The sequence below is a fragment of the Lissotriton vulgaris genome, chromosome 11, assembly GCF_964263255.1.
Source record: "Lissotriton vulgaris chromosome 11, aLisVul1.2, whole genome shotgun sequence".
Taxonomy (NCBI): Eukaryota; Metazoa; Chordata; class Amphibia; order Caudata; family Salamandridae; genus Lissotriton; species Lissotriton vulgaris.
In genome coordinates, this window is record NC_141699.1 from 956,677,018 (window position 1) to 956,689,441 (window position 12,424).

General features: G+C 47.3%; 1 protein-coding gene across 2 annotated transcripts in view; it reads right to left on the reverse strand.

Annotated features, from left to right (window-relative positions):
• Positions 1-12,424, reverse strand: part of PLCH1 (phospholipase C eta 1) — an 897,070-nt gene that overhangs the window by 224,944 nt on the left and 659,702 nt on the right. For both annotated transcript variants that reach the window (XM_086944121.1, XM_086944120.1), the window contains one exon: positions 6,575-6,746. In XM_086944121.1, coding sequence (XP_086800247.1) covers positions 6,575-6,746 — 172 coding nt within the window. The remainder of the gene's footprint in view (positions 1-6,574; positions 6,747-12,424) is intronic.

Consider the following 12,424-nt stretch of genomic DNA (forward strand, 5'->3'; position numbering starts at 1 on the left):
AAAGACCTTGTATTGTGATGGAGTCACCTGTGTTTTTGATCCTGGCTCAGTGGCCATCGAAGGATTGGTATCCCAGACATTTCTGTAAACTAGACACCTGGGAGAGTCCAGGGAGGTATGACTTGCATGTATCTCTCAAAGTTTCCCTACCCAGAATCCCCTGCAAACCTCAAATTTAGCTGAAGAAAATCAAATTTTTCTCACATTTTCTACCTGGGATCACTGCACCAGCACAAATGTCCTACCACTCAGCGTACCCCCATTTTTGTAAACATTTTTAGGCGATTCTGCATTGGACACCCACACAAGAGATATCATTTTTATTAGGAGACCAAGGGGAATGCTGGGTGGTAGGACATTTTTGCTGGCACAGTAATCCCACTCAATGAGAGGGAAATGTGATTTTTGTAGCTAAATTTGAGGTTTGCAGGAGATTGTGGGTAGGAAAACGTTGGGGGTTCCACACAAGTCATACATCCCTAGACTTCCCCGGGTGTCTACTTTTCAGAAATGTCTGGATTTGGTAGGTTTCCCTATATGGCCGCCGAGCCCGGGACCAAAAACACATGTGCCCCCCTTTCAAAACCAGTTTGTTTTGTAATAGATAATTTTGATGTCTCCACAATACATTTTAGGGTGCAGGTGCTTGGGCAACCCGCACAAGTGAGGTACCATTTTTATTGAAATACCTGAGGGAACCCAGGCTGGTATAAAATGTGTGTCAATCCATTGATCACCCAACTTTTCCACCCAAAAATGTGAGAAAAATTAGATTTTTTCAGAAAAGATTGAGGTTTGCAAATGTAAATGTAAATGTGTTTGTATTTATACAGCGCACTTCTACCCTGAGGTCTCATAGCGCTGTATTCATACCACTGTGCAGCCCTTCCTGGCTTTCCTTTGAGATGTCCACTCCTGGGCACCCCCCCAAGGTGAAGCCAGGCATCCAAGCGCTGCTGGGGCCGTTGTGGAGATTAAGCAAGCTATTGCCTAGAGTCACAGAGTGGGACCCATGATTAGACTAGGCACCGAGGCGAGAATTATCAGGTTCGGGGAGATTGAGTCCAAGAGTCACTGAGGCGGGAATTGAACCCTTGTCCCGGGCCAGACCCCTGCATCAGGGTCTACCGCTCTAACCATTGAGCCACGCTTCTCCACAGGAGATTCTGGGTAGAAAAACATAGGAAGATCCATATAAATCACACCTCTTTGGACTCCCCCAGTTGTCTAGTTTTCAGAGATGTCTGGGCTTGGTAGGTTTCCCTAGATGACTGCCGAGCGAGTGATCAAAAACGCAGGTGACTCCCTTGCAAAACAAGGTCTTTTGTAATCGATAATTTTAACATGTGTAGTTGTAAAGGCACGTTCACCCAGAGGTCTCTTGGCGCTGAATAGCAGATGTTCATTGCTACCCAACTCAATGGTACTTATTTTATCGACCTCAGATAGATGAAAGGCTGAGTGGACCCGCCGGGATTTGAACCTGTGACCATGAGGTCGAACACAGGTCCCTGCAATGGATGCATTAGTCCACTGAGCCACCAGACCCGGCTTTTGAAGTCTCCACAGTACATTTTGGGCAGTTTCCTGTCAGGAGCACTTGGCCTATCCAGACAAGTGAAGTACTATTTTTATTTGGAGACTTGGGGGGGGATGCTGGGTTGGTGGAAGTCTGTTGCTCCCCTTAGATTGCCGAACTTTCCATCACAGAAATATGAGGAAAATGTATTTTTCCCCCTAAGTTTGAGATTTGCAAGGGATTCTGGGTAACAGAATCTGATGAGAGCCACACACGTCACCCCATCCTGGATTCCCCAGGGTGGCTAGTTTTCAAAAATGTACATTCTGGTTGGTTTCCCTATGTGCCGGCTGAGCTAGAGCCCAAAATCCACATCTAGGCACATTGCAAAAAAAGGGTCAGTTTTCTGTGGAGAAATGTGATGTGTCCACATTGCGTTTTGGAACATTTCCTGTCACGGGCACTAAGCTACACACACAAGTCAGATTTTTATCGGGAGACTTGGGGGGAACGTTGGGAGAGTGGAAGCTTGTGGATCCGCACATATTCGAGAACTTTCCATCACAGCAATGTGAAGAAAATGTTTTTGTTTTTTTTTTCTACAAACTTTGTGGTCACCACATCCCGGATTCAACTGGGTGCCTAGATTTAAAAAATGTATAGGTTTGCTAGGATTCCTTAGGCATCGGCAGAGCTAGGATCCAAAATCCAAAGCTAGGCACATTGCAAAAAGGATCAGATGTCACAGGAAAAATGTGATGTGTCCAGATTGCGTTTTTTGGCAATTTCCTGTCGTGGGTACTAGGCCTACCCACAAAAGTGAGATACCCTTTTTATCACTAAACTTTGGGGAATGCTGGGTGGTTGGAAGTTTGTGGATCCACACAGATTCCGGAACTTTTCAAAAACAGAAATGTAAGGAAATTGTGTTTTTATTTTACTAAGTCTGAGGTTTGCAAGGGATTCTTGGTAACAGATCCTGGATTTCCCTTGGTGTCTAGTTTAAAAAAAATGTACAGGGGTTTGCTAGGTTTCTCTAGGTGCTGGCTGTGCTAGGGTTCACAATTCACAGCAAGTTACATTGCAAAAAAAGATCAGTGCCAAGGTGGCTTTCTGCAGCCCGGAGGTTGGCAGATCGGGGGCTATTGACCCGATATGGCCCCAAGTGAGATAGAAAGACTGTGGTTATTTGCCTGGGGGTTTGGGGCATTGGTATGGCTATTCTGGGCAACGCGCACCCCTATGTATTAAAAAAACGGCGTAATCCCTGGTGCCTAGTGGGCTGTCCAGGGGGGCACATCAGGGGCTATTGTCCCAGCTTCCTCCTGGGGTGGGCAGAAAGTCTGTGGCATTTTGGGGGGGCATTGGCATGCCCATTCTGGGTGGCCCGCACCCCTTAACTTAAAAAAAAAAAAGAATCCATGGTACCTAGTGGGCTTTCTGCCCCAGCATTGGGGCAGATAAGGGGTTTTGCTCCCATCTGCCTCCCAGGGGGCAGAAAGGCGGCGTCAATGTTTTTTGGAGTGAGGTCATTGGCATGCCCTACTGGGCATACGCATAAAAGAAATCACTGGTGCCCAGTGGGCTTTCTGCCCACTCAGGGGGCAGATAAGGGGCTATTGCCCCTTCTGCCTCCCAGGGGAACAGAAAGACTGTAGCAATTTTTTTGGGGGTGGGGCATTGGCATTCTCATTTTGGGAAGCGCTCACCTGTATGTATAAGAAACAAAAACAAATCCCTATTGCTTAGTGGGCTTTCTACCCCCCACCCCACCTCAGGGAGCAGATCAGTGGCTATTGCCCCAATCTGCCTCCAGGGCATAAATACTTTGGGTTTTTTTATGGTGAGGGGAGCATTGGCATGCCCATTCTGTGCAGCCCCCACCCCTTAACTACAAAAAAGAATCCCTGGTGTCAAGGGTGCTTTCTGCTCCGCTGGGGGGCAGATTCAGGGATACTGAAAGACTGAATGTGCCCATTTGAAATGGGGAGAGCAAAGGCCCTTGCCCAAGAAGCACTCCCCCCCCACCCTGGGTCTGATGGGTGGATCTGGGCTTGGGGATCACCCTCCTGTGGCGATCCCCTAGCTGGGATCCACTAGGGAAGGATGCCATTGGGAAGGGGAGCTTCTCCCCTTTCCAATGATACATCTCTGGTGTGTTCTTGTGCTCAGGGTTCTGAGATAGCCCCACGAGCACCGAAACAAAGAAACAAACTAAGTTTCAGTTTTGTTTTCAGTGTAATGACGCCAGCGCGTTCTGCGCATGATCGTCATTACAAAGAAAACCAAAATAAATGCCTCAGGAGAGATTCCCACCTTCCAAGGCAAAAAGGAAACCTCTCTGCTGTTTACAACAGAGGGATTTTGTGCAAGTGTGCACATGACGGAATGGCTCCGTCATGAACAGACGAGCACTGGTGCTCATGACAGAGCCATTCCGTCATGAATACCGAATGGGTTACGACTGTGATTTTATGGCAATGCAATACCTAGGGCAGATATTTAATGATGGTCTAACTAAGAATTGTTAATTATCAACTTTTTCCAACTTTTCACTATTTAGTGCCAACTTGATTGATACCTTGTTCTGCCACAAAACCTTTACTTTATTTTTCTTTGCATTGGTCACTAATCTACTGGCTGAACAATAATTGTTTAAATCATTAAGGGCCTGATTTAGAGTATGGTGGATGGGTTACTGTGTCACAAACCTGACAGATTTCCGGTCCCCTGTATTACCAGTGCCATTCAATTTAATGCACTTGGAATAGAGAAGACTTGATATCCAACAAGTTTGTGATAGAGTAACTCATCCGCTAAAATTGGCATCGCACATGGCTGTCAAATCAGACATCTTAGATGCGTATCTCTCAACTTAGATTAGTATGAATACAGTTCTGCAAATGATTTGAATAGGTTGGCAATACAAAGGCAGAATCACAGTTGAGCAAGACGTCCAATTCAGAATAGTTTGAGGTCATTCTGGTTTGGCATTTTCCAGGAAAGCTTTCCATAGAAGGTAAGCTCCACTTCTACCCCGTTTTCTGCATGTAGATCAGGATTACAAATATCAACCATGCCAACAGATTCTATGTTCTCAAATGTGTCCACAGGAGTGTAAAATCTAAGGAATAAAATGCCTCAGAAAAGCTCACAATATCCCAAAAAGGAATCCATTTTCTGTGGACCTTGTGACCACTTCCCAAAGAAAGAAACACTGATTTATATTTGAATGGAAACACTCAAACCCTGCCTGTCCTACAGGAACCAAATATTGAAATAATACCCTCTCTTTTAAGTGTTCTATACCTCTCTAACACTCCCTGAAAAATAAAAGTTCAGGAGCTTATGTCCGAGTGGCACACTAGTTTTCAATGAGTTTGAAGTTTCCAAGCATCCACATTTGAATTCAATTCTTGCCTTGGTGTGCATGCTCAAATCAAGAAAAACTATGCTTGTTCTGAGCATAGAACTTTAAATGATGTATGACTGTAATAGGGTTTTAAATAGTTTTACACTGAAAGGTCTTGTCGTGCAATTTGAAAACAAAACATAATTAGGTCTGACCTTAGAGAGAACCTTTACGTTTACTAGAATTATATATATAAAATACTTATAGTATCTTTCACCTAGCTCTCTTCATCCATTATCCTGTTGGTCCGTGATTCACATTTTCCTTCCACTCATTACAGAATAAAGCATGGGGTAGTAGACAAGCCCACTTCAGCCACTGGCTAACTTCACTGTGAGTGATGGTCTTATGCTCTTTAACAATGAGCACATCTTCACGAAGCTGTTCTCTTCACAGTGCCACCGACCGTTGCAGCAATGTATGCTTTGACACCCAAAAATATTTTTGCTTTTAGACAATTTATTATTTGTTTTAATATTGTTAACATCCTAGGAGCTCCCCCAGAAATAAAGTTTTACAAAACCCATAACAATATAAAGCAATGTAAATGTAAATGTAAATGTATTGCGATTTATATAGCGCACGTATCACCCGAAGGCATCAAAGTGCTTGCCTTGGGAACCTGTCCTGGTATTCCCTGTGAGATAACCCCAGCAGGGTATCCACAAGGTGAAAGCCAGGCATCCCGCCGCGAGGGGCCGTAGTGGATATTAAGCAAGCTATTGCCCAGAGTCGCAGAGTGTGAACCCGTGAGTCGAGTAGGCACCGGAACGAGAATTATCGAGTCCCTGGAATTTTTGAGCCCAAGACCCGCTGAGGCGGGGAATTGAACCCTGGTCCAGGACCGATCTCAGCTTCCGGGTCTGCCACCTCTAACCCCTGGGCCACACTTCTCCACTGGCAAAGTCAAAACATTAGGAGCTTGGCCATATTTATTAGTTTTGAGAAGGCATATTGTTTACTGGATGAAGTACAGTGAGTTCTGAGCACTGGTCCTGGCCCACCCGGGTGTTCTACAGCGTCATGTGGCATGGACTGTGGGATGCTGGGACTTGCCAGCAGCCACTGTGCCCCCTTCCCTTGTGCCATACCCTGCTGTTCCTGACCTTCCATCTTATGCAGTATCACATAGACTCTGGCCATGCCATTCAGCCAGCACTATGTTAGCTTATTTCCTCTAACACAGTTTTCTTCAGCATATGTTCGAGAGTGGTCTGAGAATTGTTTGCATCACACCATAGTGACCATGGAATATTTTTTAACCAGGGCAAGCCAAAAAGATTGAAGTTATTTCCCAAATGTCATTGAACCATTGCAGAACGGCATTCATTATAGAAAAATATCTGTTACTGCCTATCAGGTATGTCTTCCAGTTCTCTAAATAACAGTTCTTGGACCATAATTAAACTCAACTATCATGATATATAAATTATTAACCCTTCACAACCCGCCTAATGTGATTCTAAGACATAGTTTTCAAAAACTACTGCAGGCAGTTTACAACAAACAACAAAATGGCCTATTACTTTTAAAGTACTACTTAGGTGCTAAGGTTGGTGTATTCCTTTCAGTGGTTTTGGCAGTAGAGTACAGAAAATAATGGAAGGCATGCTTTACTGTATGCCATATTGGTAGCACATTACCTTCACTAGAATTTTTCCTTTCAAACTTTGAGGGCTTGGTAGCTGCTTCATGTCGCCTGTGTTAATAGACGATAGATCCAGTTTATCACTAAAGATGTCCTTCATGTACATGGCAATCTTGTGCTGTTGTTGAATACTACAGTGATTCTCAATAGACAAAATAACTGGATACCTGAAACCAAGAAAACACAACAATCTTTTTAAAGGATGAAGTAGTAAAGGATTTTTAATAAGCACTTGCTTCCACATCTATGAATATTTTGAAAGCTTCATACTTACAGCTTCAACCACTGCTCGTCAATGAGATGAAGACAGGAACAAGGTTTATTCAACAGTTGGCTTGTTTGTGAGGTTCTTTGTTTGGAACCTCATAATATTCCCCTCTTACAGTAGTGAAAAGTTTACATAGATACATATAAGGTTACCTGTGGTAGTTGGGCTCATCATCAATAACTGGGCTCTAGTATGCTCAAAACAGCACTGTGCCTGGTAGCTCAAAAAAAGCTATCAGCCATGACTTGCCCTCTCTTCGTCCACTCTGACTACATTAATGTCCATATTAAAACTTGCTATTTCACAATGTGCTACCCTTGCCAGTGATTGCAGACATATCAGTAGTCCCTTATATTTTGTGAATATCTAAATCCCTTGCACCCATGTGAGTCACTGGTAACATTATTACACCAATGGTATGTGGTGCAGAAAATTTCTGTTCCAATAGGATGAGTGCTATAGAATAAAAATGCATTTGGAAGAAGAATTCAATCGAATTGGTTAATACTTGAATGAAAACATAAAACGTTTATGCTCTTTGTAAAGTGCACTCATCCTATTGGAACAGACATTTTCTGCACCACATATCATTGGAATTTTAGAGGGTTTCTTGAGACAAGGAGCCAAGATGAAGTAGCACCGTGTGTTGAACAGGAATACAGTTTGTAACAAGATTAAATTTGAGTGCACGGAAGGATTCTCTTTTAGTTTCAACATTATTACACCAGCACAAATTGTCTTCTATATGTGATTTAACAGACCCCCCCCCCCCACCCCCACACACACACTCAATCAATGAATCAATCAATCAGGGGTTGGTAAAGCGCACTATTCACCCATGAGGGTCTCAAGGCGTTGAGGGGTGGGGGTGGGGGGTAGGGCAGCTCAGGTCAGTTGAAAAGCCAAGTCTTGAGTGCACTCCTGAATGCCTACAGGGTTGGTGTTAGTTGTATTTCCAACTGGAGAGAGTTCCAGGCCGTGGCCGCGGTGTAGGAGAAGGCCCTGCCTCCAGATCTGCTACGGTGGATGCGGGAGACTTCTGCCAGGGCGAGGTCGGCCGAGCGGAGGTTCCTCACTGGTGAGTGGAAACACAATCTGTCTTTGAGGTACTGATGTTGTTGAATGATTTGTAGGCGTGTGTGAGCAGTTTGTAAGTGACTCTCTTCTCAACGGGGAGCCAGTGGAGTCTGCGCAGAAGCGGGGTCATGTGCTCGTGGCGTGGTGTTCCTAGGATGAGCCTTGTGGCAGCGTTCTGGATGGTTTGGAGTCTGCATAGCAGGGATTTGTTGATGCCTGCGTAGATAGCATTTCCGTAGTCGAGCCTGCTAGTGATGAGGGCGTGGGTGACCGTCTTTCTAGAGTTGGGAGGGATCCATTTGAAAGTCTTACGCAGGATCCGGAGGCAATTGAAACTGGTGGAGGAGATTGTGTTAAATTGGCAATTCATGGAGAGTGAGGAGTCCAGGATTATGCCAAGGTTTCCTGCGTGGTCCGTAGGGGTGGGGGATGGACCGAGGGCTGATGGCCACCATGCGTTGCTCCAGGAGGAGGGGCAGGTGCCGAAGATGAGGACTTCGGTTTTGTCAGAGTTGAGTTTCAGGCAGCTGTCCTTCATCCACGATGCAACGTATTTCATTCCCTCCTGGAAACTGAGTCTTGTGTCTTCTGAGTTCCTGGTGAGGGAGAGGATGAGTTGAGTGTCGTCGGCGTAGGATATGATGTTAAGTCCGTGTTTCTTGGCTATGTTGGGGAGGGGTGCCATGTAGATGTTGAAGAGGGTGGGGCTCAGCGAGGAACCCTGGGGAACTCCGCAGATGATGTCTGTCGGTTCCGAGAGATAGGGGGGGGGGGGGGGAGTCTGATTTTCTGAGTTCTTCTGGAGAGGAAGGTGCGGATCCATTCGAGGGCGTTTCCCTGGATCCCAGCGGTGTTGAGTCTGGTGGTTAGTGTGCAGTGTGAAACGGTGTTGAAAGCTGCTGGAAAGGTCCAGGAGGATGAGGGCTGCGGTGTGTCCCTGATCTAGTAGCATGCGGATGTCATCAGTGGCAGCGATCAGGGCCGTCTCAGTGCTGTGGTTGCTCCAGAAGCCAGATTGGGACGGGTCCAGGATGCAGTTTTCTTCGATGAACGTGGTCAGCTGGGAGTTGATGATTCTTTATGAGACTTTGGCGGCGAAGGGCAGGAGGGAGATGGGTTGGTAGATCTTTAAGTCCGTTGGATCGCCCAAAGGGTTTTTCAGGAGGGGCTTCACTTTTGCGCGTTTCCATTCCAGGGGGCAGGTGCCCAAGGCCAGGGAGGAGTTGATGGTGTGGGTTAGTTCTGGAGGGATGGCATCAGAGGCTCTGTGTAAGATGGGAGGAGAGAAAACAATTCCTTTGGAGGAAGCGGAGGCCAGCTCCTAGATGTATAACAAGCAAAACACTCTCTGATATGCAAAGTTTTTATATGAATTAAAAACATGAAAACAGAAACAGTATATAGGAATTACTTCATTCCACTACATTACTAGTAAACACTTTAAATTTGTGAATAGTGACAGTAGTGATTAGGGTGACAAGTGCAATATATATAGTGACACTTATATACACAACGAATTATTTACAATAAAACCACATGGGGAAAGAACCGGGGGAGGGAGGAAAACGAGGTATTTTCTGTCGTTTTTTGAGGCCAGTCTTTTTACAAGTAAATATTCCAAGGAAAACCAATTGGTTAATGTCCAGGTTCCTGGAGTTTAGCTTGGCCAAGGTAAGAGCGTCGACGTTTCGACCCTGGTTGCGCCCCAGTTGGTGGTCGCGGCGGGTTTTTATCAAGACAAAGGGAAGGGAAAGGTCAGGAGGTGAGTTATTCCAGACGGTCGCCCGTTGGTCGACCCTCGAAGTAGTGTCAGGCGCGGTATTAATCCGCGATATGGTTCAGCGTTCTGCACAACCAAGCCGTCCGTAGGAAATATTCGAACTAGTGGGTTCAGGCTGGGCGACCGTCTGGAATAACTCACCTCCTGACCTTTCCCTTCCCCTTTGTCTTGATAAAGACCCGCCGCGACCACCAACTGGGGCGCAACCAGGGTCGAAACGTCGACGCTCTTACCTTGGCCAAGCTAAACTCCAGGAACCTGGACATTAACCAATTGGTTTTCCTTGGAATATTTACTTGTAAAAAGACTGGCCTCAAAAAACGACAGAAAATACCTCGTTTTCCTCCCTCCCCCGGTCCTTTCCCCGTGTGGTTTTATTGTAAATAATTCGTTGTGTATATAAGTGTCACTATATATATTGCACTTGTCACCCTAATCACTACTGTCACCATTCACGAATTTAAAGTGTTTACTAGTAATGTAGTGGAATGAAGTAATTCCTATATACTGTTTCTGTTTTCATGTTTTTAATACATATAAAAACTTTGCATATCAGAGAGTGTTTTGCTTGTTATACATCTAGGAGCTGTCCTCAGCTTCCTCCAAAGGAATTGTTTTCTCTACCCAACAGAACCATTTTGTTTGTTAATCGCATATACCCAGGTTCTGAGGGACACAGGGTCACCCCTTTTTGCTAAAATTAAGATGGGAGGAGGGCAGGGGTCCGTGGTGGCGGTGATGAGGTCGACAGAGGCGGTGGATCAAGTGGTGATGGTCGGGATGGTGGAAGTAGTGGCGGTGAGGGAGAGGGCGTTCGTTGGTTCGTTGAAATTGTGGTAGATGGTCATGATCTTCTGGTGGAAGAACATGCTCAGGTTGTTGCAGAGGTCTAGGGAGGGTGTTATGTCCGTTTCTTCGCAGGGGGGGGTTTGTGAGACGTTTAATGATGTTGAAAAGCTCACTGCTGTTGGCAGCGTTGGCGTTTATCATTTTGTTGATGAAAGTTCTTTTGGTGTCCTTTATCAGTTGGTGGTAGATTCTCATGGCCCTTCTGTGGTCGTAGAGTGATGATGGGGGTCTCTGGTTTCTCCAGACCTTCTCGAGTCGTCTGCAGGTGCGTCTGGCCTCGAGGAGCTCGGTAGTGAACCAGGCTGCTTTAGGGGGGCGTGCGGTGGTGGTGTGCCCTAAGGGGGCAAGTTGGTCTGCGCATTTGGTAATCCAGCTGTGGAGTTCCAGGGCGGCGTGTTCTGTGTTGGTGGCGGCTGCCGAGGGGGTCTTGAAGGAGGGTGGAGTTGAGAAAGTCCGCGGAGATCTTGTTTCAGTTGCGTTGTGGGGGGCGAGGGGCTTGTTTGGGAGCGGCGCTGGACGTAAAAGTGAAATGGATGCAGCGGTGGTCCGTCCAGAGGAGCTCTGAGGTGTGGGTGACCTGGATGTTGGACCTGGCGGCGAGCCTTGTGAGTGGGGGCGCCTACCAGTTGCTTGAGTCCCAGGATGGAGAGGTTCTCCAGAAGCGTGATGGAGTCGGGGTCCTGGGTGTTCTCGAGGTGAAAATAAAGATCTCCTAGCAGAATGTAGTCCTTTGAGGCGATGGCATGGGCTAGTTCCGTGATGGCGGCAGTGGGCTGCGCGCGTGGCCCCGGAGGTCTGTAGATGAGTGTGCCTCGGAGCGTGGTCCTGGGGTTGGTGTGGATTTGGAAATGAAGGTGTTCCATGTTGGGAATAGAGACGTTGGTGTTAGGTGTGGAGAGTTTGAGGGAGGTTTTGTGAGCGATGGCAATGCCGCCTCCAGGGCGGTTCGAACGGTCCAATCTCTTGAGTTTGTAGCCGTCCGGTATTGCCGTTGCGATGTCCAGTCCCAAGCTTCCGTTTGTCCAGGTTTCGGTGAGAAAGACGACATCGGGTTTGAGCGTGTTGAGTAGGTCCCATATCTCAATGGCGTGCCTGTGAAGTGATCTGACGTTGAGGAGGATGCAGTGGATGGTGTTTTCGGGGGGGCAGCCTGAGGAGTGGAGTTTGTGGCTGTGGTTGCGGTGGTAACGAAGAAGGTGGAGTGGCAGTGAGCCCATGAGAAAGCTCCTTTGGTGTAGTGAGGTGCAGCTTGTACGCAGGGCTCTTTGCGGCTGGGTTTGAGAGCGAGGAGGGGGGCGGCGGTGTAGTGGCCGGAGTCTGGAAGACCGGGGGTCCTGCCACTGGGCGCGGTCCAGGCCTAGACGGGGTTGCCTTTGGAGCGCCTTTGGAGAGCCAGCGGCGCGTCCACTGCGCGACCACACAGCGGTCGCCGTGATAAAGGGGAGGTGGACAGGCTCAGAGAAGAAGCGGGCGGGAGTATGGAAGGGGGTGGGGCTTGCTGTCCGGAAGGCGCTACTGCGCTTTAAAGAAATGCGGGCGAACCTGTGAGGAAAAAGGCAAAGTACACAAAAACACAAGAACACAACCCGTATACACTAACTCACAGCGCAGATGCCGGGAGCGCGATAGTGTAAGATTACGACCTGAATCTGTCTGCAGAGTCGAGCGTGAGGCTCGAACTCTGGTGCTGCGGCTTGGAGGAGGCGAGTCTGATCAGACGGAGCTGCCGGGGAACGTGCTGCCTGAACGAGGTCAGGTCAGCACATGCGCTCCCCCGCAGCGGTCGCCGTGATAAAGGGGAGGTGGGTGGGCTTAGGGAAGAAATGAGCGGGAGTATGGAGGGGGTGGGGCTTGCTGTCCGGCAAGACGCT